This window comes from Lepisma saccharinum, chromosome 3 (assembly GCF_977018435.1).
Source record: "Lepisma saccharinum chromosome 3, izLepSacc3.1, whole genome shotgun sequence".
Lineage (NCBI taxonomy): Eukaryota > Metazoa > Arthropoda > Insecta > Zygentoma > Lepismatidae > Lepisma > Lepisma saccharinum.
The window spans coordinates 56,927,984-56,954,180 of NC_139231.1; the positions used below are offsets into that span (position 1 = coordinate 56,927,984).

At 38.0% G+C, this 26,197-nt stretch overlaps 1 protein-coding gene across 7 annotated transcripts in view; it reads right to left on the reverse strand.

Annotated features, from left to right (window-relative positions):
* Nucleotides 1-2,498: 2,498 nt before the first annotated feature.
* The window catches only part of LOC145985062 (uncharacterized), a 56,843-nt gene continuing 33,144 nt past the window's right edge, over nt 2,499-26,197 (reverse strand). For all 7 annotated transcript variants that reach the window (XM_083118617.1, XM_083118611.1, XM_083118614.1 and 4 more), the window contains exon 4: nt 2,499-4,711. In XM_083118617.1, coding sequence (XP_082974743.1) covers nt 2,743-4,711 — 1,969 coding nt within the window. In that variant the 3' untranslated portion in view covers nt 2,499-2,742. The remainder of the gene's footprint in view (nt 4,712-26,197) is intronic.

Here is a 26,197-nt window from a genome sequence, read left to right on the forward strand (position 1 = left end):
ATATTTTATATTCGCAAATATATTCTGATAGTAGCTACGTAGAGTCCAACAATTCAACTTTGATTATTTCCTTCATGCAGTGCGATGAACATTGAGCGGGAAGGAAATGGCTCAATCATTTTCCGTCCTTTCAAATTTCATGTAATAAATTTGATAAATCTCAGTATCCTGTACTATTTCACAACATCTTTCGCAGAGGAAACCAACGAATAAGGCCAACAATAAAGTTTCACTGTTTTTCTACTCAGTCAATCACTCTGTAGAGATATTTTTTCTTCTTCTCAAAAATCAAAATGACTAATATACTACTTACCATCCTTCACAACTCCTGCCTGAAACAATTTTTCCAAATCAGGAACAGACCTTCCATTTCGGATTGTTTACACTTTTTTCGTAAATTCCGAAAATCCCTTCTCCAGTATGTCATCAATAACTCCCGGTCCCCCTATTTTATCACTTCACAGCACCGACAAACAATAGAGATCCTGTAATGTAAATAATATGAACGAAACACTCGCTGCAAATTTCACACGACAGAAGAAAGCAAAAGTCAACCTCCCACAGTACGTTGTGTCCGGTCCGCTATGCCCGAAAACCACGCGTTCTTGTGGACGAATGAATCGGAGTTGCCAGTCGACAAAGTATTTTGTAGAAGGGAGATAATTAAGGACAAGTAGAAAATACGTCAGCACACATCCCAGAACACTTCAAAAGCTAAACTACCGTACATCACTTTGCAATGTCTGGCGGAAGAGGGGGGGCTCATTCTAATCCCATTGTAAGCATTGTGTTTTATTATGTTTTTCTTTTATCATTCATTCATATCGTTGGGTCAACAATCAACACCCATGCTATGGAACTCAAAGGAAATGTTGATCCCGAAAGGAGATAAACAGATACTCTCATACTCTGAGAATTATGCGAAACTTGCAAATTGTTCACATATTTTCCCCTCGACACAGTGACAGTCCATTCTGGTCCTCACCTCCCTATACGAAAAAAAAACTTGCTAGTGTAACTTTAACCTCACATAAATATTTTATATGTGATAGTTTACGCGTATATTAAATATGATCTTCCACCACTACATATTCTTGCCCTCCTGTCTGATTCCTGTATCACTTTTTATAATGTATTTTTATTGCAACCCAACAGTGATCTATCTACGCGTGGCTGCTAAATGCTAGTAAGCTAAGCATTCCAGAAAAAAATATGTTGACTACTGTCAACACTGCATACGCTGTCAAAATCTTGGGTACCCATGATGCTTAGAACCTGGAAAGAAGTGGGAGAGAGGGTAAGCGCGGGCAGACCCAAACACGTGGTCGGGCTGATATGAGCCAATGGGGTTACCTTCCGAATTTCTAGGGTACCAAGCAGAAGAAACAGCGTCTTTCTGCGGAAATCGGCAGGAACGCGGATCGGGTGGGTGTCGGTCACAATCGGGATCATTCGGGACTGCCTTCAGGAAGGCAGCAGCGTGTTCGTGTGGAAATCGGAATTTCTTGCAGTGGAACTGCTTTCGGAGCGATAATTGTTGAATTTTCATGTTCGGGGAAGACGAAAAAATGTTTATTTTTTCTTACTGTGTTGTGGGTACGCAGTGAGTACCTTGCGTATCCTGAATGCACGCCGCTGGATATCATTGAAAATGCGATATGCGGCATTCTTTGATACACACATCGAAGTCACGAAGAATTGGTCGTCCCTGATTACACACACTGAAAATACGTTTTTTGGCTCTGGTAGAAAATTTCCACAAAAATTAAAACTTTGATAATGATTTTTGGCTAAACAGTAACAGTTATCAATAAAATTAAACATTTTTTTTTTCAAAATTTCACACACTTTTGGTGTTGTTTCAAACTTTTTAAAAACATTAAAATTTACTGGTTATGGTGGCAATTTTTCCAAGATAGTGGTCATAGTAGGTGGATCAAAAAAATGGCAATAGGTTGATTTTTTAGCTTCTTATCATGATCAACAAATTCCCAGAACTACACAAAAATTAACATGAATTTTTGGCGAAAGGTCTTCTTTGAACAATACCCACCATACTACTAACAATGGTTATTTTCTCCTGGTTCTAGAATGTCATTGATTTCTAATATGCAGGCTTTTGAACATAATGCAAACTCCATTGGAGTCATGCACTACTTAAGGGGGATTTGTTAGGATTTGTTTGTTTGTTACTTATTTACTCTGATCCTCTTCTACCCAAAGGTGTTAAGGTTAGGATTTGTTTGTAACAGGTTGAAAAAATACCAGTTATCAGTACTGGATAATGTCATACATTGATACTTCATATGCATAACATGTTGATCTTTTGGGACCATGAAGGCTGAATGTACAAAAAAAAAAGAAGAAGAAGTCAATTCCGGAAACATAAAAATCAGGATTTAACTTTATACATTCTTCAAAAGTATGATATAACATTTAATGTTACTTTAAAGTATTTAAGGCATCAAAGAATCAATAATATCCATAATGCATTATGGGAATTCATATATTCAGTTGAAATCTATTTGATTTATATACAGTTGTGCACTGTGTCCTTTGTGTGTACCCAATCTATAACAGAGCAATTTTCATAGCAGAGTATTGCAACACGAAAACAATTATTTTACAAATACTTACCAATGATAACACCAACAAAATATTATTTTTGTAGTGACTTTGTAGAACTACTTAAATATGGTCAATTAATTGTGACCAATTCATAAATATTACTGGAAAATTTATTTACAAAATTCTATCAGAATGCTGAATTCTTGTGTGATTATCCAGAAGCCTTGCTTCGAAGAATGTTTTCGCACAGAATTGACAAGCAAAGGGCTTTTGCTTTGTGTGTCTCATTTTATGCTTCACACAGTCCGTTTTCTGAGCGAAGCCTCTGTTGCACACATCACAGACGAAGGGCTTTTGTCCTGTGTGGGTACGAACGTGAGCTTCGAGTTGATCTCGTCTTCGGAAACGCTTCTTACAATATTCACACGGAAAAGGACGTTCTCCCGAATGGATGATTGAATGGACCTTAAGTGAACCTTTGGTTGTGAACCACTTTCCACACTCACTGCACGAGAATGTTTTATCACCTGTATGCAAGCGATGGTGGGAATTGCGACTTACCTTTGAATTAAAACCTCTTCCACAATAATGGCACAAGTAAGATTTCATGCCTGCATGAGATGTCAAATGAAACTCCATATCTTGTTTACTCATAGTGTTTTGTCCACAAAAGTCACAGGTATATTTCTCTTCCTCTTCAATTTTCACCTGTGGAGAACTAGCATCTTTATCACATATCACTTCATGAGTATTCTGCATGTGATGTTTGAATGAGGAAGGATTGTGAAACGTTTTGCCACAAATCTCGCAAATGATTGGCGCAGATCCATGCCTTTTCCAGTGACTTGCCAGGTTACCTTGCCGCTTGAAACTCACACCGCACAAGTTGCACTGAAATGGACGCAAGCTTGAGTGAATTTCAACATGTTGCCGAAGATTCCTCAGAGCATGGAAGCTTTTATTGCACATGCTGCAGACAAATGGTTTCTCACCAGTATGGAGTCTTGCATGGTCCCTTGCCATGCTCTTCCGCAGAAAACACTTTCCGCACTGTTCGCAAGTGTATTTCTTCCTGCTTTCCACATCCAGATGAGACTCCTTGTGTACCCTTAATGCGGAGGAGTTTTTATAACCTTTATTACACACATCACATACATGCACCCTTTCCTTGCATTTGCCGATCCTTCTGTGTACTTGAAAACTCTGATACCTGTCATATTGCATGCCACATCTATCACACATGTACAAATGTCCTAAACTATGTCTGACAAGATGTTTCTCGAAGGCAGACTTTTTAATAAACACTTTATCACACTTCTCACAAGGATATTTTATTATTTCCTTTGGGGTTTCTGAATGATATTTCTCGTGACGTTCTAAAGCACGTTTATTCTTCAGGATCAGTCCACAGATGCTACACACGCATTCATCATGTGATTTTAAATGAGTCATCAGACTTCTATGAAGATCAAATTTCTTCCCACATTTATCACAAACAAATGCCTCACAGGGCTTTCTTGATTCTCTCAAAACTTTTCTACGAAGATGTTGTCGCACCGCATCAATTATTTTGCATCTCACATTGCTTTCAACACCGGTCAGCTTCTGAGCTAGATTTGAGAATAGGATTTCATCATCCAATGTGCTTGACCGGGAAGATCTTATTTCAATGGAAAACTCTGCAATGCTGGCTACCTGAATATCATCTTCTCCGTCCAACTCTGTATTTCCTGCCTCTGTTGACTGAGATTTATATTCAGTCATCGAATCACAAGTGGAAAGTTCGATATCTGCTCTTTTCTTGCACATAATAATATGTTTAGCAACATCTTCCCTTGTACCAACTATAACTTGGGAGCAATTAAAGCACTGTAACCTAACATCGGAGTGTTCTGTAAGTTGATGTCTGATCAATAACTGCTCACTTGTAAATACTTCTTCACAACCTGAACACAAATATGCCTGTTCACAAGTGACAAGGTCTTCAATTTCATCAATTTGCTCTTCCTTAATTCTGGGCTGCTGAGATTCAGTATTCTGTTCAACTTCTGATTCACCTCTGCCATGGGAGTTAGTTACTGAGCTCACATCAATTATGGGGTCATTTGGGTGTTTCTCAGACGATGGAGAAGACAAATTTGTTCTGTAGAAAAGGATAGAAAATTTAGTTTGCATAATAATTCAACTATCTTAGCTCTATTAACAATAATATTTAGATATCACTCATTAGCTATATTAACAATAATATTTAGATATCACTCATTCACTAATTTCTCCTATAACTAGAGAATGGATTTTGCCCATTTGACTTTCTGATACCCCGGCCTCCTATGGGGGCGAGCCTCAGCAACCGGGCGGGTCGCAGGTGGCGGATAGCGAACGGCCATCAGATATGGTGGTTAGCTGCGAATAAGGCAATGCCAAATAAGCAGTCCCGGACCGAGGCGGCAGTGCTAACAGGGTCTGGGGGCTTGGTTTGTGGCAGGACCATCCTCATTAAAACCCAGAAAAGCCCATTGACAGCACTGTGACATGGCGAGGAAGTGCCACCATTAAATAAGCACTGCCCCTGCTGCCTTGCAGGGAGGGGAGGGATCTCCAAAGGTTAAGGGAAGGATACCCTGACAGAAAACCAAGGGTGGGGCAGACTCAAAAGGCATGGTAGAGCCAACTGCCCTAGGGGAGTAAACCCTAAATAAATCCACCCTGCGTTGGGCCAATCCCCCACACAAGGGTATTAACGGATTCAGAGAAAAAACAGGAGCCTCGGAATGGACAGATCAACACAACAACGACCGGACTGGAAAAGGAAAACGAGAATGGGAACGTGGAACATTAAAACTATATTAGGAAAAGAAGTTGAATTAGTACAGGAAATGAAGATACGTAAGATAGACGTAATGGGAATTAGTGAAGTAAGAAAGAAAGGAAATGGCATACAAAGGCTTGAGGAGGGATATACCTTGAGATATTCAGGTGTTGGACAGGGCAGAAGAGCAAAAGAAGGGGTAGGAATTGTAACAAGTCAGGAATATGAAACAAAGGTCAGTGGCTGGGAACCAGTTAACTCAAGAATAATTGTAGTTAAATTTGATATAGAATATAAAATATCATATATCCAAGTATATGCACCAACAGAAGATGCCTCTGTGCTTGATAAGGAAGAATTTTATGTACAACTCCAGAGGACAGTAGATAAAGAAGTAATGGAGGGACGGTATGTAATGATAGTGGGAGACTTAAATGCAAGAACAGGTAAAGATAAGAAGGTAGCCCATGGTAGTATGGGAAGCTACAGGGGAGAAAAGACATTGAATGAGAATGGCAAGAGATTACTGGAGTTTTGTGTAGAAAATCAGTTGCTTCTTGGAAACTCCTTCTTCCCACATAAGGAGGCACATAAAATAACCTTCCAGGCTGAAGGAAGAAATGCTAAAAGCATAATAGACTACATAATATATACCAGTAGTATTAGGAGAAACATAATGGATGTTAAAGTTATAAGAGGTGCTGAACTGGGTACAGATCATAGATTACTAATAGTGGACACACGCTTCACGAGACCACCAAAGCCCAGAATGAAAAAATACCAAACAATTAAGATAAATGAGTTACAGAAAAAAGAGAAGAAGGAAGAATATAAAGAACAGGTAACAGCCAGACTGACAGAAGGACCAGATGTAGAGCAACTAGAGATAGAAGAAATATGGAAGAGAATTAAAAAGGCACTCATAAAATCTGCAGAAGAAGTATGCGGAAAGAAAATAGTAGATACAAGAAAAAAGAAAACGTCTTGGTGGAATGAAGAAGTGAAACAAAAAGTAAAAAACAAAAAGGAAGCATGGAAAAAATATATTATGTCTCAGACAGAAGAACATAGAAGGAAATACATTGAAAAAAGAAATGAAGTCAAGGAAATAGTGAAGGAAGCTAAAATAACATCCTGGGAAAAATTTGGAAATATGGTTGAAGAAAAAGCTAGAGAAAAGAATACAAGGCAATTTTGGAAAGTTGTAAAGAACTTGAGAGGAAAATATGGAAAACAATAAGAACCATTAAAGATGGAGATAAATTGATCACAGAAAAAAAGGATGTGTTGGATGTATGGCGGAAACACTATGGTGAAAAATTCCAGAAAGAAAATAATAACCCAGAGGAGGTAGGGGTGATATATGGACCATACATGGAGGTACAAGACTCAGATATAGAAGGGGAAATAAAGGAAGATGAAATACAAATAGCAATAGAACTGATGAAGACAGGAAAAGCAGCAGGATCAGATGGAATAAATCCAGAATTAATAAAATATGGAGGTATGGAAGTAGTTAAGAATTTAACCAAGATGTTTCAAAGAATATGGAAGGAAAACAAAATACCAAATGAATGGAGGAAAAATATCATTATCCCACTACATAAGAAGGGCAGTAGCTATGACTGTAATAACTACAGAGCAATATGCCTCTCATTAGTCGCTTATAAATTGTACACAAGGATACTAGAAAGACGTCTCAGAAAAGTGGTGGAGGAAGATATGGAGGAGGAGCAGGCAGCATTCCGCCCTAAAAGGCAAACACAAGATCATATATATACTATAAGAACGATTATGGAAAAAAGAATTGCCAAGAACAAGGACACATATCTAGCTTTTATAGACCTAAAAGCTGCTTTTGATTCAGTACCTAGGCAATATGTATGGGAAGCATTGGAGGCAAAGAAAGTACCAGTAAGATTATTGAATGCAATAAAAATTGTATATAATAATCCTGTAGGAACAATTAGAGTAGATGGCGAACACTCAGGTGAATTTGACATTGAGAAAGGCATAAAACAAGGAGACAGCCTCAGTCCAATCCTATTTAACGTCTTTTTAGACGAAATTGCTAAAATATGCAAACGACGAACACACAGAACGAAGATAGGTATGTGGAGATTAAGGCCAGTATATATCCAAGCACTATTATATGCCGATGATATCGTACTGATATCAGATACACCTGAGAGACTTCAGCAAGCAGTGGAAGAATGGTATGAAGAACTTAAAAGGAAAGGCATGAAGATTAATATAGAAAAGAGTAAGATAATGCTTGTGACTAAAGAGGACAAGGAAAATGAAGCCCTGAATATAATATGTGAAGGGAAACAACTAGAGAAAGTAGAAACATATGAATACTTAGGAACTATCATAAGTAGCAGTGGGAAAATTGATCAAGAGATAATGAATAGGACAAAGAAGGCAGCATCAGCATATTATCAAATGAGTAATACTTTAGTGGGAAAAAGAGAGATCAATATAAAAACAAAAATGCAACTCTACAACTCAATTGTAGTTCCCATCATGGGCTATGGCACAGAAAGCTTAGCACTCCAAGATAAACATCTAAGTAAATTTCAAGCAATAGAGATGAAATATCTTAGAAGAACAGTGGGGAAAACTCGAAGAGACAGAATAAGAAATGAAAGAATAAGAGAAGAGGTAAAACAAAAGAAGACAATGACTGAAGTAGTAGAGGAACGCCAGCTGAAGTGGTATGGACATGTAAATAGAATGAATGAAGATAGGAAAGCCAAGCAAGTGATGGAGATGAGGGTTGAGGGTAGAGTAGGAAGAGGCAGGCCAAGAAATACATGGGAAGATAGAATAGAAAAGATAGGATTAAAATATGGAAAAACTAAGAACGAAATGAGAAGAATGAGTCGAGACCGGACGGAGTGGATGAGATGGACAGAACGAGGTACCCGACGCTTAACGGCATAAGGGAATGGAAGAGAAGAAGAAGAAGAAGACTTTCTCATACTTTGTAGTAAAACTTGAAGAGTATGATATAAAGTTTCACATAAGGTGCAAGTTTATTTCAATTATGTCCAAATGTGCTTGACATCCGTTCAGAATACGTACTTATCCTCTTGTGGCAGATGAAAGCAGGTCCCTATGCAATTAAGCTAGAACCCCACCCCCACCCCAAAATTCATGTTTTCACTACTCGAAAGACACATTTTGGCATTTTCCATCTCACATTGTTATCTTCAACCTTTCCCATTTCCATTTATGTGCACTGTACAGTAGGGTGGATCGATAAACCGTTTTTTTTTTATATCGGTCTGCAGCTAGTGCTTCAAGTTTGTGGTTGGTGGTCCTTATAACCCATAATACATTCCAACTTCATTGGATAATATCTTCAGGCTGGGATTTTTAGTCAAAATTTTAAATTTTTATGAAAAAATGTCAAAAATTTGCAATTTTTCCTGATGGTTTCTCGATGTTTCTGGAGTGATTTAATGGCAAAAAATACATATATTGCTTGTATGTTGCTTAATATTAATGATTTAGTGTGTTTGAATCAGGGAAAATGGTTTCTTAGTTCACCAAAATTCGTCAAAAAATGCCAATATACAGAAATGTTACGGATGTTGGGTAGGCAATAACCCGCTTTAATTACTTGACCCCACCGACTTAAATTTACCAAAAACGATAAGGTAATAGGAAAGGAAGTAAACTGCAGCTCTTAGTTTATCAACTAATCGACTATCCAGCACTCACCACGAGGAGGTGGCTGCAATCGAGTGCCACCCGCCCACCCACCCATATAGACTGGCCTATTTAGGTTTTAAAGTCCGCTTTGGTAATATTTTCCTGTCCTCCAATCGAGCTCTAATATAACCATCTCGGCAGTCATAACCACATACAGCAATTGATGCAGCAGTTACATCTTTGACGCACCGTTCCACTGCCTGGCTATGGCACGGCAGATCAAAAAAAGTCTGCAGTTTTCCTAGGGAATTGTCTCTTCCTGCTGCGATCTCGTCTAAGTCTTCACTAGTAAGTAAGTGTGCTACTGGAGGCAGTGGCGTCTCGTGGCCTCAAATTTGACCAGAGCTTATTTTTTAAAGAATTTAAAATATAATGACAATTCACATGAATTACAAAAAATAGGTATTTTTTCTTCTAGACTACAAAACTGGACTTACTTTTTTGAAAGAATTTAAAATGTAATGACAAATTACATGAATTACAAAAAAATGGGTATTTATCTTCTAAACTACAAAACTGGACTTCTTTTTTTAAAGAATTTAAAATATAATGACAATTCACATGATTACAAAAGAAACAGATATTGTTGTGAGACATGCCTTTCTACGAACGTTGACGCCTGTTTTTCTGATCAGCAAATTTTGTTATTACTTTTTCGTTGAAGCCCTCTATGTTTGAAATGTATTCTATCTCTATTGTAAGCAAGTGCCAAGGCATTTGGTCTGTCTTGTCCCATTGCATTTCTTAAGCAGGTTTTAATAAGCTTCAATGTAAACATCGTTCAGATTCAGCTGTTGCCACTGGAGTTATTAAAACTATGTTTGTCATTTTTACTGTTTTTGAAAAGGTACCCTCTAAATAATTTTAAATAAAAAATGAATGCAATCTACTGATAGAGTTTATGTTTTTCAACTCTTCACTACAATAAAGAACACGAAGTTACCTCTTCTATGAAGGGATAATAAATCTGGGAAGATGCCTCTGTTTAAAGATTGTTCTCTTTCATTATGTCCTCGTAGAGCAAGTTCGTGTCGACCACAGAATTTTAAGCAATCGATAATTCTATTTAATATATGCCTATTTTTCCGGACAAATTCATTGTGTCTTGTAATTGACAGCCTATGTCCTTCATCAATTTGTGTTTGAACATCAACCCTGCCAAACTCACTCAAACATAGCGAATGAAAGCCACCAAAACACTACAGAACAACACGCGAGATCGAACGCGACACAACGGAACTAGCCCCGAATCAGCACTCAAATCCATTGCACTCTCTCCTCCTCTCTCTGCTAGCATGTGACCTTCACTGTAGTGTAGGTGGGTGTAGGCCACGCCTTCCTTTGTGACGTGCCCCGAAAAGTGATAATTGACATCAATGCCGCTAGGAGCGCTGTCGTATCCATTGCAACAGACGATGAATTTATGTGGGTTAAAATCGCCTTTTAAAAGACTGTGTGATAGTTATGCGTTATGGTGATTGATAATTACGTGAATACGTCCGTTTTTCTTTAGGGGCTAAGCCCCGGAAGCCCCAAGGGACGAGACGCCACTGACTGGAGGCGATGTTATTTCTTATTTTCCCCAGTACACTAAATCTGTGTAATCTTTGGCATTAAAGTTAATCACTGGGGGTGCAAATTTTCTAATGGTGTTGTTTGGTTGGCTTTGGCTTTTTCTTGCTTCCAGGATCTTCTTCGCCGCATTTTGACGCACATTTGGGCGACTGTCTGCCAACATACCAACAAGTATGTTTTCTGGATGCCCCCAGAAATCATGATTTTGAAGACGTTCATAGAGAAAAGTCTTTAAATCGTTTGGTAAGTACTCCATTTTCTGTAATATTAGCCACAGGTTTTTTGACGCGTCCTTGATAGTTCCATTGCATTTGATGTAAAACCACATGGGAGCGTAAACTTTAACTACAAATTCTGTCAATGTCTTAAGAGCAGGTGATGGATTTGACATTGCTACATACAGTCGAAGGCAGTGGCGTAGCGTGATTCTATGAAAGGTGTAAGGCTTCCTTAGATAAACCTGATCTGAATATTGGATAAAGTTTTGTTTGAGTTGCCGCTTTAAGTCCACCTTATGCACAGTAAGGCTAATCAGGACTGGACCTACAGTTTTTAAAGTGGGATCCGAACCACTTGTGCCTCCACCGGGAATATTGGATAAAGAAAACCCAAAGATATTTTAACTAAATTGAAGCTATTTGAATGTAAGTCATGCATGGGCATACTCAATTTCAAACACAAAATGCACACATTCTATGTTAACAATAATAGCATATGTATTACTTAATGAAAATTCTCCGACGATCCTTTAGTCTGAACACCTCAATCACGTACGTCGTCGTAGAATCGGGAGTTTCTGGTCAATTTCTTTAGCAGCTCCTTTTCAATGGATATCAGTCCCAAGTCAGATTTCCTTGCCTGAGTCTGTGTGCTGCGTTGAAATGTGTGAATCCTCTTCAGTGCAGAAAACTACTTTTCCACCGACGAGCTTGAGGCAGGAACAGTGATGAAGAATTCTGTTAGTTTGTACACTTGTTCAACAGCTTCATTCAAATGGGTAGTACGCAAGTACTCATCAAGTTCAAACACACTCTTTACTTGATATTCGGCTTCAGAATAAATTACCTGTAGCTCAACTTTCAACTGGTAGCAATTGACAAATTTCGCATACAGCTTAGTTAAGGACACAAACTCTTCTTCAGGAAAGGCCATGTAATATTTTTATTCTTATTATTATTTTTCTTTCACTAAAAAGCCATTTGTGGGAAATGCATAGGATACAATTTGCAAATGCAAATGCATTCGAGAATATTACTCATTATCATGGTTACGATATTTGCGCACATTTTGAAAAGCATATCAAGCAACTTAGTCAAAGGAAAAGGTAAAACAAATCTGTAAATCATAACGCTAAGTATTACGCATATGCTTTTAACATTACGGGCAACTGGGATGCATGTGCCTAACTTTGCGGGCGCTGCCGGATCTAGGATTGCCAGACATTCCTCTTTTATCTTTAACTTCGCTGCTTCTAATGAAGGTAATATCCAACATTCAACCATCTCTTTGTGAACTTAATAGTTAGTTTACACATTTAAAATTACACCCGTTTTGTTAGCTACACCTCCCGTCAAGCATTGTTGAAACAACACGGGAGTCGATCAAGGAATGGAGTCGATTTTCTTGGTTCTCTTCCGACCGTGGCAAACAGACGCAGCGGGGACAGAGATCTCGCCAGTTAGCACCCACTCGTAATGCGTCTTACCAATGTCTTACAGTGCGTGAGAATCGGGGCACCCTGTGATTGGTTGAGAAGATACTACGTAAGCAAACACACCCGCCATGGGCGAGTTCAAATCATTTCTTCCAGTCACCCGCGCGTAAGTCCTCTCAAGAGGTCTTACAGAGAAACAACTCGAATCAAAACAAGTCCTCAATTGTTTCGTTAGAAGTTCTAGCCTACTTGAAGTCTGATATTGCTATGTGTGTTCAAGCGATAAATACGGGAATGAAATACGTTTTCTTCAATAATTTCAACTTGTAAGGTGGACTTACAAGCCTGACGTGGGCACTACGCCGCTGGTCGAAGGATGCACCCCACAAGAGTCAGCCATCGAGCATGGTGAATGGGCCCAGGAAGACACATCGCAAGATCATTTGGACACACTCCACTGTTTCCAGCCTCGCACATTTTGTAAAGGTAAGCCTGGTCTTTGTGCTGAGAACATCAACGTCAATATCAGGAAGAACTGCTTCAATTTTTTCAAACTGGACGATGGGCCGGTCTTCGCAGGTAGACAAGCTCTTTCCTACGCCGCCATGAAATCCCTTCGGGCCAGATGTCTTGCTGTCAATTTTCTCAAAAATGTGTCTTATGGGCAGTTCATTTGAATGCAATTGACACACAATCCATTGGAGAGGATGCTGGATATAATCTTCTAAATGCCGGATGATGCCTGTGCGCTTCCCCATGTTCTTCCTCTCTCCGTCGGATCCTATGCACGACAATTCCGTCAAATCTATGCCTTCTTCGCAGAGAAAGTTCCAAATAGCGGCAGTTGCTCCTTCTGTGTTGGCTGTTTTGGGCATAACATGCTTAATGTAGAATGAACAAGGTTCCTCAATGAGAGAAATGTGCTCTTCTTGACAAGTTCCTTGGTACGTTTTTCCAGTCGTCTCTTCGCATGTCTCTTTCACCAAAGTAGAATCTTTCCTTCCATCAAAGTACAGCGACAAAATTTTCTTGTTCTGGGGACATTGTTGTTCTTGTAGTGTTTGTCGCGTTCGTGAGCGCTGTCGCCTGACTTTGTTTCTGTCTATAACAATGTTAAATTTCTCCTTTTGAGGTAGTGTTTTATCTATATCACTCAGAAGACTTGATGCCAAATGTGCAGCTACTCTGTCTGACACACCATGCCTCTCACATGCACGCAAACATGAACTCAGATTGACCCTGGTCTGACTACTTGTTCCTGAGTTAAACTTCTTCTTTTGCGGAATAAATTCTTGATCTTCATCATCGCCAGGTAAGTCTTCCGTGTCTTCGACATTTTCAGCTTCGTCCACTTGCTGCACTTCTGAAAATGAAAAAAAAAATCGCACGGGCGATGGGAGCACTAGGGTGACGGAAGAAGAGTCCTACAGGTGCAAGATATAAGCAACGCACGTTCTGGTGTTATTAATGTATTTGCATCTACCTTTTCATGGTAAGTGTTGGATAGTCGATTAGTCGATAAACTAAGAGCTGCAGTTTACTTCCTTTCCTATTACCTTATTGTTTTTGGTAAATTTAAGTCCGTGGGGTCAAGTAATTAAAGCGGGTTATTGCCTACCCAACATCCGTAACATTTCTGTATATTTGGCATTTTTTGATGAATTTTGGCTTACTAAGAAACCATTTTCCCTGATTCAAACACACTAAATCGTTAATATAAAGCAACATACAAGCAATATATGTATTTTTTGCCATTAAATCACTCCAGAAACATCGAGAAACCATCAGGAAAAACTGCAAATTTTTGATATTTTTTCAAAAAAATTTTAAATTTTGACTAAAAAGCGCAGCCTGGAGATATTATCCGATCAAGTTGGAATGTTTTATGGGTTATAAGGACCACCAACCACAAACGCGTCTGACTACCATGCTAAAGGTCTCGGGTTCGATCCCCGGCCGGTTCAAATCCGGGAACTTTTCTAACGATGGAAGCGGCCCCGTTGCCAACCAGCGTCGAATAACTTGGGCACCTGGGGGAAACCCTGGGGGGTAAAGGCAGTCAGGGGTGTGATGCTGATCACATCACCCCCACTCACGATCGGATCAAGAAAGTGTGGGGCGTTACCCCCACACCCCCTATAGGCCTTCATGGCATGGTGCTAAGCACAGGGGAGCACTTTACCTTTTTACCAACCACAAACTTTAGCCACTAGCCGCAGACCGATTTAGAAAAAAAACGGTTTTTCGATCGACCCTACTGTACAGTTCTATTATGGAACATGCTCTTAGAGCAAATAAAAAAATACTTTCATAAGCACCCATGTGTAATTCTAGCGTCCATCCAACAGGGGGTTGCATAGTTCTCTCTCTCATTCAAAACTTTATAATCAAAAAAGGAAACCCTGCTTCACGTCCTTAATTGATTTCATGTTGTTTAATCTGATAACTAAGGTTGGGATTATCACTACTTTGTCTTTTTTTAAGTGTGATACATTCCTAAAACACAGAAATTTATGTTATGAAAAACTAATTCAGTTATGGTGGTTCATCATGTGACATGTACATACAAGGGCTGATTTTTTAGTAGTGGCAACTATTTATTTTCTAGACACATAGAATACATACATGGTTCTAAGTTCTACAGGCCTTCGATGTAGTCCCCAGCATTGCGTACAACGTGTTGCCAGCGATGTGGAAGCTGTCGGATGCTGTTGGCACTGCCTAATCTGTTGATAGTGTGAAGAGAGCGATCTACTGCCAGAAGAATGTATCTTAACTGTTCGCAAGCGAATCCCATGAAGTGGTTCCTTCATCTTAGGGATTAAGCCTGTTGCAGTCCATGATGACACTGTCAGGCTGTGTGACCTCTAGCACATTAAATTTTTAACCAGCTCTGCTGCTCCTGGTTTGTAAACATCATGACTGCACTCCACGACCGCTCACTCACAACTGCTTTGTTCATGTTGTCACTGCCCACAAACATGGAGTGGGAAGAGCGAGTTCATTTGCTCTGAGGGAGGATACACATGTAACTAACCTTTTAGTATCAATGACATTGCCTGGCTCGGTTGCACGGCATCGCTATAGCATAGTTGCCACTACTAAAAAATCAGCCTACGTATATTTGCTATTTCTATGTGATGGAGCATATTTTAACTATTCTTGCTCATATTTAGCATATTTTCACTTTCTCAAGGCATGAAGAACTAACTTTCTTTATACACCTAGCTTCTTCTGAGTGTTTTGTTCCTTCATTCTATACACCACTTTGGAAACTGAGCGAGTGTATTTTTTTAAAATATTTCTTTGCATTAATTGAAAAATTCATTTCACACTCATAAATTCACTTCTTTTCATACGAATCGCTCCCATCACACACATGCATACATATGTTGCAATTATATGCTCCAAAAACAATTCTTAGGAAGCTGTATGACTACATTATGAAAGTCCTTATTTGAGGATGATGAAATATCTACATGCCAAGACATTTTCCTATTTCAATTTATGTTTAATACATAAATATTAACACTACAAAGTCTTGTAACTGTTTCCAGTGTATTCAAAAACTCTAATGCAATATTATTTACATATTTTAAGGTGCTTAAATAATATAAACACACTTCCAAAAGTTAAGCACGTGATGGTAAAATCAACAAAAATGGAAAAGTAAAGCTTTGATTAACACAAAATTGGACATGAAGGTAGCAAATGTGTTTATGTATTAAAGAAAACAAGAATTGTGTACAAAGGTGAAAAAAAAATATTTACCTTTCGTAAGTTATATGATGACGTCACATTTGGGTCATTAACATAATGATGTTTAAAGGCAAACAAACCAAACAAAACTTACAGTAATATGGTATGTGACCAAAACAAAACTTACATTAATATGGCATGTGACCACTTTACAATGATATTCCATGCTTTCAATGAGGTGATCAAACATTGCAGATGCAAGCAATGGCCATTCCTCCATTAGGGCAGTTTCCAACTCTCTGAGACTGGCTGGAGGAGGGCATCCCAAAGGTTTTCAATGGGATTAAGGTTGGGGGAATACGCCGGCCAATCCACACGAGAAATGCCCTCACTTTCCAGGTACTCGTCAACGACGATGGCTCAATGGGGACGAACATTATCGCCCATAAGGAGAAAATCAGGACCAACTGCTGCAGCGTAGTGTCTCACAATGGGGTCTAGGACTTCATCCCGATACCGCGCAGCCGTCACAGAACCGCCTTTAAAGATGTGCAGCTCAGTGCGATATCCCATTGAAATTCCAGCCCACACCATGACACTGCCATCTCTGAATGCGTGATGTTCTTGGCCTGATTGAGTGTGCCTCGTTCTCTCCAAACCCTTACATGCTTATCATCTGATTCCAGGGCAAATCTGGACTCATCCGGGAACAGGACGTTGCACCAATCTGAGACAGTCCAATTGACATGTTGACGACAACACTTTAATCTTGCCCCTCTGGCTTGGATGGTTAGTGCAACACAAACACGTGGTACTCAGGAGTAAAATCCCTTCATGTGGAGCCTTCAGTGCACAGTACTGGCAGATATTGTCTTACCAAGTGCTGCTCCAACCATGGATGTAACAGTTGTGGAGGTTGCTAGTTAATTCCACTTGGCTACTATAGCAATATATTGATCAGAGTTTGCGGTAACCCTTGGACAACCGGGCACAGGTCTCCGGACAACTGTTTGACTTGTTTCCATACTCGAGAAATTAACGAACGATCAATGCCAAAGAAATATAGCGACATCTTTGATTGACTGTCCTGCTTCAATGCATCCGACAGCACGCCAGCGCTCTCTATCTATCATTCGTCTTCTTTCAGCCATAGGAACACGAATATTATCAAAACTAATCTTACAAAAGTTACAAACACTTCGTATCAGCTTTTAAATGCACCTCAAACCCTTCAGAATGCTGGAATCTTCAATGATGTGTGAGATGATTCTTGCACGAAATTCTCGCTTTTATGCTATTTCAAGAACACAGATTAAGCACCTAGGTACAGATGATTCACTCTCTACTTACAAAAAGGAAGCTACACATAAAAACTGACATCTACATCCGCAGTGATTTTCAACCACTCAATTCAAATACACTTTCGAAAATTTGCACTGCGTGCTTAACTTTTGGAAGGCCATGTATATATCTCAGAAAATAAATTTTGTTGAACTTACAACAAAGTTCCAACTTCAGTATTATTCCTCTTTGTTACTGTACATTGCAGTACATTCCCCATTAAACTGTAAATGTTACAATGTGTTACATTGATGAGGATGAGTGAATAATTGGATGAAATTGATGAAGGTACACTTACAGATATAAAGAGCACAGGCTGGGACTTGAACACAGTACCTTTTGTGGCAAGATGAAACCACTTAATATACTTGGCCACTGAACCAGCTAATTCCAAGTTATGCGATGTACAAAAAATCATGTAATTTGAAATTTATGCTGCATTTATTTTTAAAGTGAAGTCGACAAAACCAGAATTATTTTCCTGTAGTTTACGGTTATTACAAGCATAAGAAAACATTTTTTGTTGTGACGTTTCAGGAGAACACACGCTCCCTTCATCAGACAATTATTTTCATTTTGACTAAAGATAGTTATAACAATGGTTTAAACAATAAGAATCAGTTATAAAATGGATGTTGTCAATGTTACATTGTTGTAATATAGCAAATTAACTGTGAAAAGGAGCAGTCTATTTTATTTTTATTTCAGATAAAAAAAAATGATCACATTATTTTTTATTTAAAATTATGAATCCCAAATATCATCAGGTGATTCAAAGTCATCATTGTTTTCACAAAGTCTCTTGATGTTTTCTGTTATATTAAATTTTAAAGATGGTGGCTTACTCCATTTGTGAAAAAGAAAACTCCGTACTGGATCTATGTTACCATTTTCATTATTTAATTTATTCCAGTGTTCTTCTGCAATGAACGTAGCTTCCCAGACATTCAACTCTGTTTGCCGTCAATCTTTTTAAAACCCTTCTCTTTTTAATCAAATGCTTCTCTTCGATGATGTGAGCTGACAAACCTGTTCTTGGGTTTAGATATATAATGTCCAAATCGTGTTCGTGCCATCTTATTGTCATTTTCCTTGCTGTTTGTCCTACATAATCCTTTGAACATGAACAACTTATCTTATATATTCCTGTGGTTTCCACATCTGGTAGAGAGTTTCTCATTTTGAATCCATTAAATGTACATTCCAAACTTCTTGGTGATCTAAAAACAATTTTGAAATTAAATCTTCTAAAAATTTTGGCAATTTTATGTGAGAATCCCTTGTGGAATGGAATGCACACAAATTTCTTTTCAACAGATTTTTCATCTTTGTCTGTATTTCTCTTTTCCTTTAGTTTTCTTACGACTTTTTTTTGATTTGGTTTATTCTGTTAGTGTGAAAGCCATTTCCTTTTGCTATATTAAAAAGCCTTTCTTCTTCATTTTTGATATCCTTATTATTATAACATAGTCTTTGTGCTCTCAGGAAAAAAAAATTAAAATATATTATCCATTGTTGTACGTGAATGTTCTGAATTGGCATGGATGTATTTTTCCCCTGCTAATTTTTCCTATGGACTGATGTTTGAATTGTTGTGTCAGTTGTCTTAATTTGCAGATCAAGGAAATAAATTACATTGTTATTAATGAGTTCGCAAGTAAATTTTATGCGACGATGTGATTCATTTAACAATTTAAATACGTCCATGATGGTGTTCCCATTTTTAGCAATACTTAGCACATCATCTACATATCTGATGTAGAGTATGATATCTGCACCTATCTCATTAACAATTGGAGATTTTATGTAATGAAGGAAAATGCTGGAGATGATTCCGGATATTGGGTTTCCCATTGATAGACCATTATTTTGCTGATAGATTTTGCCATCAAATATAAAGTAATTGTAATTTGCACATACAGTAAACCATCGAACTATTTCCCATGATTTTACTGGGTTAACCTTCATCTCAATAAGCCATCTGTGTAATGCATCTGTGGCACCTTCTATTGAGACACTAGGATATAAATTTTCAACATCAAAACTTACAATACGATACTCATTATTCCAAACAATATTTTTTAGTTTCTGTGTCACTTCATATGCATTTTTAACACTGAATGGTGTTTGTTGTTTAATTATAGCAAGCCTTTCAACTAAATATCTGGATAGTTTGTATGCAGGATGTGAGAAAGTTGCAATGATGGGTCGTATTGGAGTTCCCGGTTTGTGAGTTTTTGGTAGTCCAAAGGCAATCGGCAGGGTTGAATTTTTGACAATGAGTTTTTTCTTCATTTCTCTTTTTATTGTGATACTGTTTTCAATTACTTTCTTTACCTCATTTATTATTTTATTTATAGGGTTTTGAGAACTTTCTGTGAAATTGTTTACTTTGAAACATTCTTCCATTTTTTCTTTATAGTCCTTAATTCGAATAAGGACACGTTTATTTTCCTTTTCCGATTTTATTAAGAAAATGTCGTTTTCTCTCAACCAGATCTTGAAATTATGAACTTTTTTCTCCAACCTTATATGCTCTTTCTCCCGTTCTGTGTATTTTGGACCTCTGTTATTTTTTCTGTTGTATTCAAAACTTAACCGTTCATCAAGAGCATCATGTGTGAGACTTCGTAATTTTCTCTTTTCCTCCTCATCTTCTAAGAAATTTAGTGCTTTTTATATTGAAATCACAAAATCTTCCTTGTGTATATAAGCACTACCAACTGAAAATTTCATTCCGAATTGAAAAATTTCTATATACTCATCAGGTACCTCAATATCCGTAAGATTTATAAATAATTTGTTGTCACCAGTGACAGTCGCTCTTGTTGTTGTACATAACTTGTTCCTCCTGAATTAGCTGGTAGAATTTCCTATCAAGTCTCCTTTCTGAAAGCTTGTTGTACTGTTCTACAACTTGTTGTGTAGCTCTGTTTACTTTATCCCATATAAGTGGATGCAAAGAATTTGACAATGTTATGTGAAGATCATATGTCTTTCGAGAAAGGCTGTATAATTCTGAGTACGAGTCCCTAATTAGTCGTTCTATCATTAACACTTGTAGCTTTCTTTTAAATTCACTGGTGTAGGTATTACGAGTTCTAACTTTCAACTTCAAAAAATTTGGCACTATATTGTTTAACTTGCATCTTCTCAAAAATCTGATTCTCTGAAGTGTTGTTTGAATCTTGATTTGATATTTCTGGAATGTACATACCTCTCTCCCCGTAATAGATGAATAATAGTTTTTCTTGTATGTACGCATTGCTTGCATTGTAGAATTATTTTCCTGTAGTTTACAGTTATTACAAGCATAAGAAAACAGTTTTTCATTGTGACATTTCCGGAGAACACAAGCTCCTTCATTAGACATTTATTTTCATTTTGACTAAAGATACAGTTATAACAATGGTTAGTAATTTTTTAAACCATAAGAATCAGTTATAAAATGGATGTTGTCAATGTTACATTGTTGTAATATAGCAACTTAACTGTGAAAAGAAGCAGTCTGTTTTATTTTTATTTCAGATAAAAAAATGTTGATCACATTATTTTTTATTTAAAATTATGAATCCTAAATATCATCAGGTAATTCAAAGTCATCATTGTTTTCACAAAGTCTCTTGATGTTTTCTGTTACATTAAATTTTAAAGATGGTGGCTTACTCCATTTGTGAAAAAGAAAACTCCATACTGGAGTTAAAAATGCATACTCCTGAAACGTCACAACGAAAAACTGTTTCCTTATGCTTGTAATAACCGTAAACTACAGGAAAATAATTCTACAATGCAAGCAATGCGTACATACAAGAAAAACTAAAACTAGAATTGTAGGGAATTCATTTTCAATGGGGTGATGTGGGGTCAGCATGTCGAACTCTCAGCCGTTATAGGAAATTTCCGAGACCGGTTTACGCTCCCCATTTTCCACATGATGGTGGGTTGCCACCGGTCCTATACACAGGCCGAAAACCCAGACTGAACCCAGGTGGACTTGAACCCATGCTGTCCCACAGTTGGAGTCCAAAGCACAGCACCTTAGACTGCACAGCCACGGAGGAGGACAAATTGCTACTATGGAACTTTCACCAAGCACCATGACACATCCTTACTCTTCTTGTCCATCCCATAACTCATCACATCTCCCAATTATGGTTAATGCAATAGTACAAATTACGTATGTCAGTTGTTCTAAATGTGCGGTCTGCAGACACCCAGGGGGCTGTTGTGTCCTCACAGGGCTTCAAGAATATTTGAATAAATGTTAAAAGCTTTTAAACTGCACCAGGTGGAGGCACATAGTACTTCAGATTCCATTTTAAACTGTAGGTCGAGTCCTGATTAGCCTCTTGTGCATAAAGTGGACTTCAAACAAAAGCTCAACTCAACTTTTTAATTGCCCCGAAGTTTCGAGAAAAATAGATTCTGAGTTATTAAATATACCAGTTAGAAAAATAGTAAGTTCCTTGATTTGCTAGAATAAAAACGTGACAATATTCTTATCATTTCTATTAACAGAACTTTGCTCTGTACCTTAGGAGGTTTTTCTTGAAATACTTTCTGCCACTAAGTGTTCCGTCATCTGAAGGTAGACAGGGTGGTATTTGTAGAGGTAGATGAGAGGGAAACCCCCTCTCTGCTTGATAAGTTTTATCCCAGGGGAGAAAGATATTGGGGGGGAAACAAATTATCGTCAATTCACTTACTTTTCCCCACTTCCCCATTCAATCGCAACACTTTTCTGTCAGACAACTGGAAGCTCGATTTGGTGAACACAGATGTGGCCTCGAGCGGTACTATATTCCTGGAACTGTCAAACAAGTAGCCAGTGTTGAAGACCACCTCCCCTCTACCCTTTTCTTTACCCACGGAATTTGGAAGAAAAATGCCACCCCAATGAATGTGAAAGTTACAAGTGAGTTGTCATGTGATGAACTTGTCGCCACAGAAAGTCTGTATTTGTGTGAGTGGAACAATAGTACATGAAGATAGCCTACATGGAACTTTTGACGCGAGAGTGATAGCCCTTTACAAAGTTATTTTTTAAAGAACTTTTTTATTATTATTATTATTATTATAGAACATGGAGCTAGATTTCTTTGTGAAGCTAGAATGTTAGTGAGAAAAGTAAGTATTACAAGTTCCACACTCTGCATTATTGGGAATCTACCTTCGAAATGAACGAAATCTGAGAAAGCAGGTGGCGGTGAAAAGTGTGTTGAACAAAGGATCGGTTGTGAAAATTTGCAAGTGCATCTACACAAGAAACCAGTAGTACTAAAGTGGTGAGTTCCTTTTGATTGTTGGTTGTTATTTAACAAATGGAAAATTACATGGCCATGGCTTGATGTATCTAGTGACGAAAAGTTACACATACATAATCTTTCAACATCATTGAATCAAAACACATGGGCGAGTTGGAAGGTGGTATCCTTTGCTGGAAATATTTTTCAGTTTCAGCATGTGTTGTCAAGTTGGTAGTTTTGTAATTCTGCAGCAAGCTAAACACATTTATAAAATATCATGACTAAAAATGTTGAAGAATTGATATTGAATTCATGAATTCATTCTCTTGATGAGTACAGTAACAACAGTTGATCATGAAATTACAGACAGAATGATGGGAGTTAGATATATAGTAGTGGTAATCGCCATTGTCTTGTATTAAAGGAGTCCTGGACTATAGAGCGTCTCAACCATAAAAGTCAGTATGGGTTAAATGGAGCATGGCGTTCCCAGATCAATAAATGGAGGCACATCGAGTCGCTGTTAATCGCTAACGATTGCGACAAATTTACTTCTCTAATATTGTACAGGAAATCTTCAAAATCTATGTATTTGATGCATTTTGGGAAAAACGATAGTTACCTCAAGATTTGCATGTGAAAGTTTATATTTCGACATAACTATTTACTAGTTTACACTTGCATTATATGTGTAATACACACAACTATTGTTACTTCTTTCGTTGAATGTTGTATCCTTTACATAAACAGAATTAAATAAATGCAAAAACAAACATTAAGATATACTTGGTAATGAACTGTCATCATTTACCCTCCTCAATATTAAATTCAGAGTGGGTGGAATGTTCTCGAAAAGCAAGGAATGAACTATGCAACGCACTCCACTTTGCTCTATGCCATTGTATTTTCTCGTTCTGGCATTATTCTGTTACCCCATTCTTTTAGACTTCTTTTTTCCCGGTGTTCTGAGAGGACCTTCGGTTTCTTCCTTTCGTATTCTGTATATAAGATGTTCAGAACACTCTGTAACATGAGCCATTGTCTTAACTGCCTTGCTGATATTCATTGACTTTAAAAAGTGATTTAACATGCGCGCGTTCTTTACCTCAAAGTTTACCAATACTGCGTCTATTTCCAACTTCTCTATCCATTATTAAACGAAATATGTAACTTACATGAAATCCACAATTATCACACAGCACACTGCACTTCCTAAGAACCGGGACACCTGGCTGCAACTGAATTGTAACCTCGGTGGCACGCAATGAATTTCATATGCGAGACAGCCCGCATAAACAAACTATGATTTCGCAATAAATAACTGTGCTGTGGAGGAACAATGCATTCTAAAAATAACTTCAAACATTGGTCAACACTTTTCTTGCTTGGTCTGTTTCTCACTAACCATATATATATATATATATGCTTACTCTTCGTAAGCAAATTAATTCACTCAAGTGAAGAATATCATATCTACAAACACCATGGATCCCATAGAAACAAAAACTGGCGAAGTTGTTCAAGCAGTTTGATATTTATGGAATGAAGAAACCATTCTACCTTTAGTGCAACGTATCCCTAGATGTGAGGATGCATCTTTGCAAGAAATCAAAACTTGGATGAAGGATGATGATCAGTATGAAATAACTGATGAAGAAATTGTCGCTCTTGTCAATTGCGAAGACAACGAAATTGAAGATCCAGATCAAGCACCAACTGTTGAGCCTCGCAGAATTTCACATAACGACGGAGTTAAGGCTGTAGAAACTGCAATAAAATACATTGAGCAACAAGAAGAAGCTACAGGAATCAACATAATGATGCTACAAAGATGGCGAGACTTGGTAGTAAAGAAATGGCAATCGTCAGGAAAGCAGACTATGAGCAAAAATTTCTTTCAGTCATCACAGGACTGAACTTTTGAAGTACTGTACGTACATATTGTGTTTAACTTCAGAAGTTCATTTTTGCAGTTAATTTTTTCTGTATTGCTGTAAAACATGATTACTGTATTAGGTTCGTAATGTGTAAAATTATAACATTAGTTTGACGTTTAATAGGCTTTTTCTTAACACCTCCCTATTATCTGACATTTTTGCTTATCCAAAGATCTGCCGACCCATTTATGTCAGATAAGCGAGACTCTACTGTACTCCATTTACTTCCATACTGACTTTTAAGGTTGAGACACTCTATAATTAGGATTAACTTGGTGGAGGCACTTGACCAACTAACAAATTTTCAGAATTAACAAGCTAATGGAACTTGTGTTAAGCTCCTGGGACCTGAGAAGCAAGTTAATGAATAATTTTTATGATTTTGCAAATGTTACAGTAATTTAGCAAAGTAGTCTTGGGCTTGGGGTAGAAAACTTTTGGATTCTGCACTCCCCCAAAAGGTGTCAAATTCTCACTTTAAAAACTGTAGGCCCAGTCACGATTACTTGTTCTGATCATGAAGTGGACTTTCATTCTGTCAAGACAAATTTAAATCGGCAAATTTCCAGTAATTATTAAAAATAGTCTATGTGATCAAAAGTATCCGAACACACCGCAAAACGTGTGTTTATCATAGAGGGCGACACAGTACTGCCATCTACCGTGTGGAACACATGGTCAGTGAACTCAGTAGTCTGCAGACAGCACTGAGAAACTAACGGACTTTCAACGAGCTCAGGTGCCACTTGTGTAAGAAGTCTGTGTGTGAGATTTCCACCCTCATACAGAGGTTGTTCAGCGTATATTTGACCAAACGCGATTCCTCCCCCCTGCACTCAGAACGAACTCACCCAACCTTGGTAGTAGACACAATAAGACAGTTCTGAATAATCTTTTGAGGCTCGAATCATCACTTGAGGCTCGTCGTAGCCTTTTATGATGTATATTTTGAGGGCACAGAGTTGGCAACACTGTGGGCTCTTACTGTAGCTTTTTATGAGGGGGCCCATTGCCCCCTGTTTACATCTGGTAATACTGCCGTAGATTTTTTGACAGTGTTGTTAACCTACTGGGTTTTTCACTGTAAATTTTCATCAAAGGGCCTGAGGGGTCCATGTATTTTTTATGTCTGGCAACACTGTTGGGGGCCTAGTGTTGACGACCTGTGGGCTCTTATTGTAGCTTTTTATGAGGGGGACCTATTGTTTTTTTTTATATTTGGCAACTCTATTGGATGTTCCTTCTTTGAGGCTTGGGTTTTACCAACCCATCCGAAGAAAATTCCACTATATGATTTTTCACTGGCTAAGCTAACCTACAAATAGGAGTTGGCAACACCGACGAGCATCAAATGATGATTCGAGCCTCAAATAATAATTCGAGCCTGGTCAGTGCTGCCAACCCACTCTACAAAAATTCCACTATATGATATTTTGAAGCCTTTCACGGTGTATGTTAATTTTACTAGCAGTGTTTCCTACTAGCAGTGTTTCCAACTTGTTGTAGCCTTTCACGGTGTATAATTTTTTTAGCTTTTTGTGTGTGTGAGTGTACGTGTGCCCGAACAAAACGTAGTTTTTCACGATGTGCTTTTGATAATGTATGTTAACCTCACTAACAGTATTACCAACTCGCTCTACAAAACACT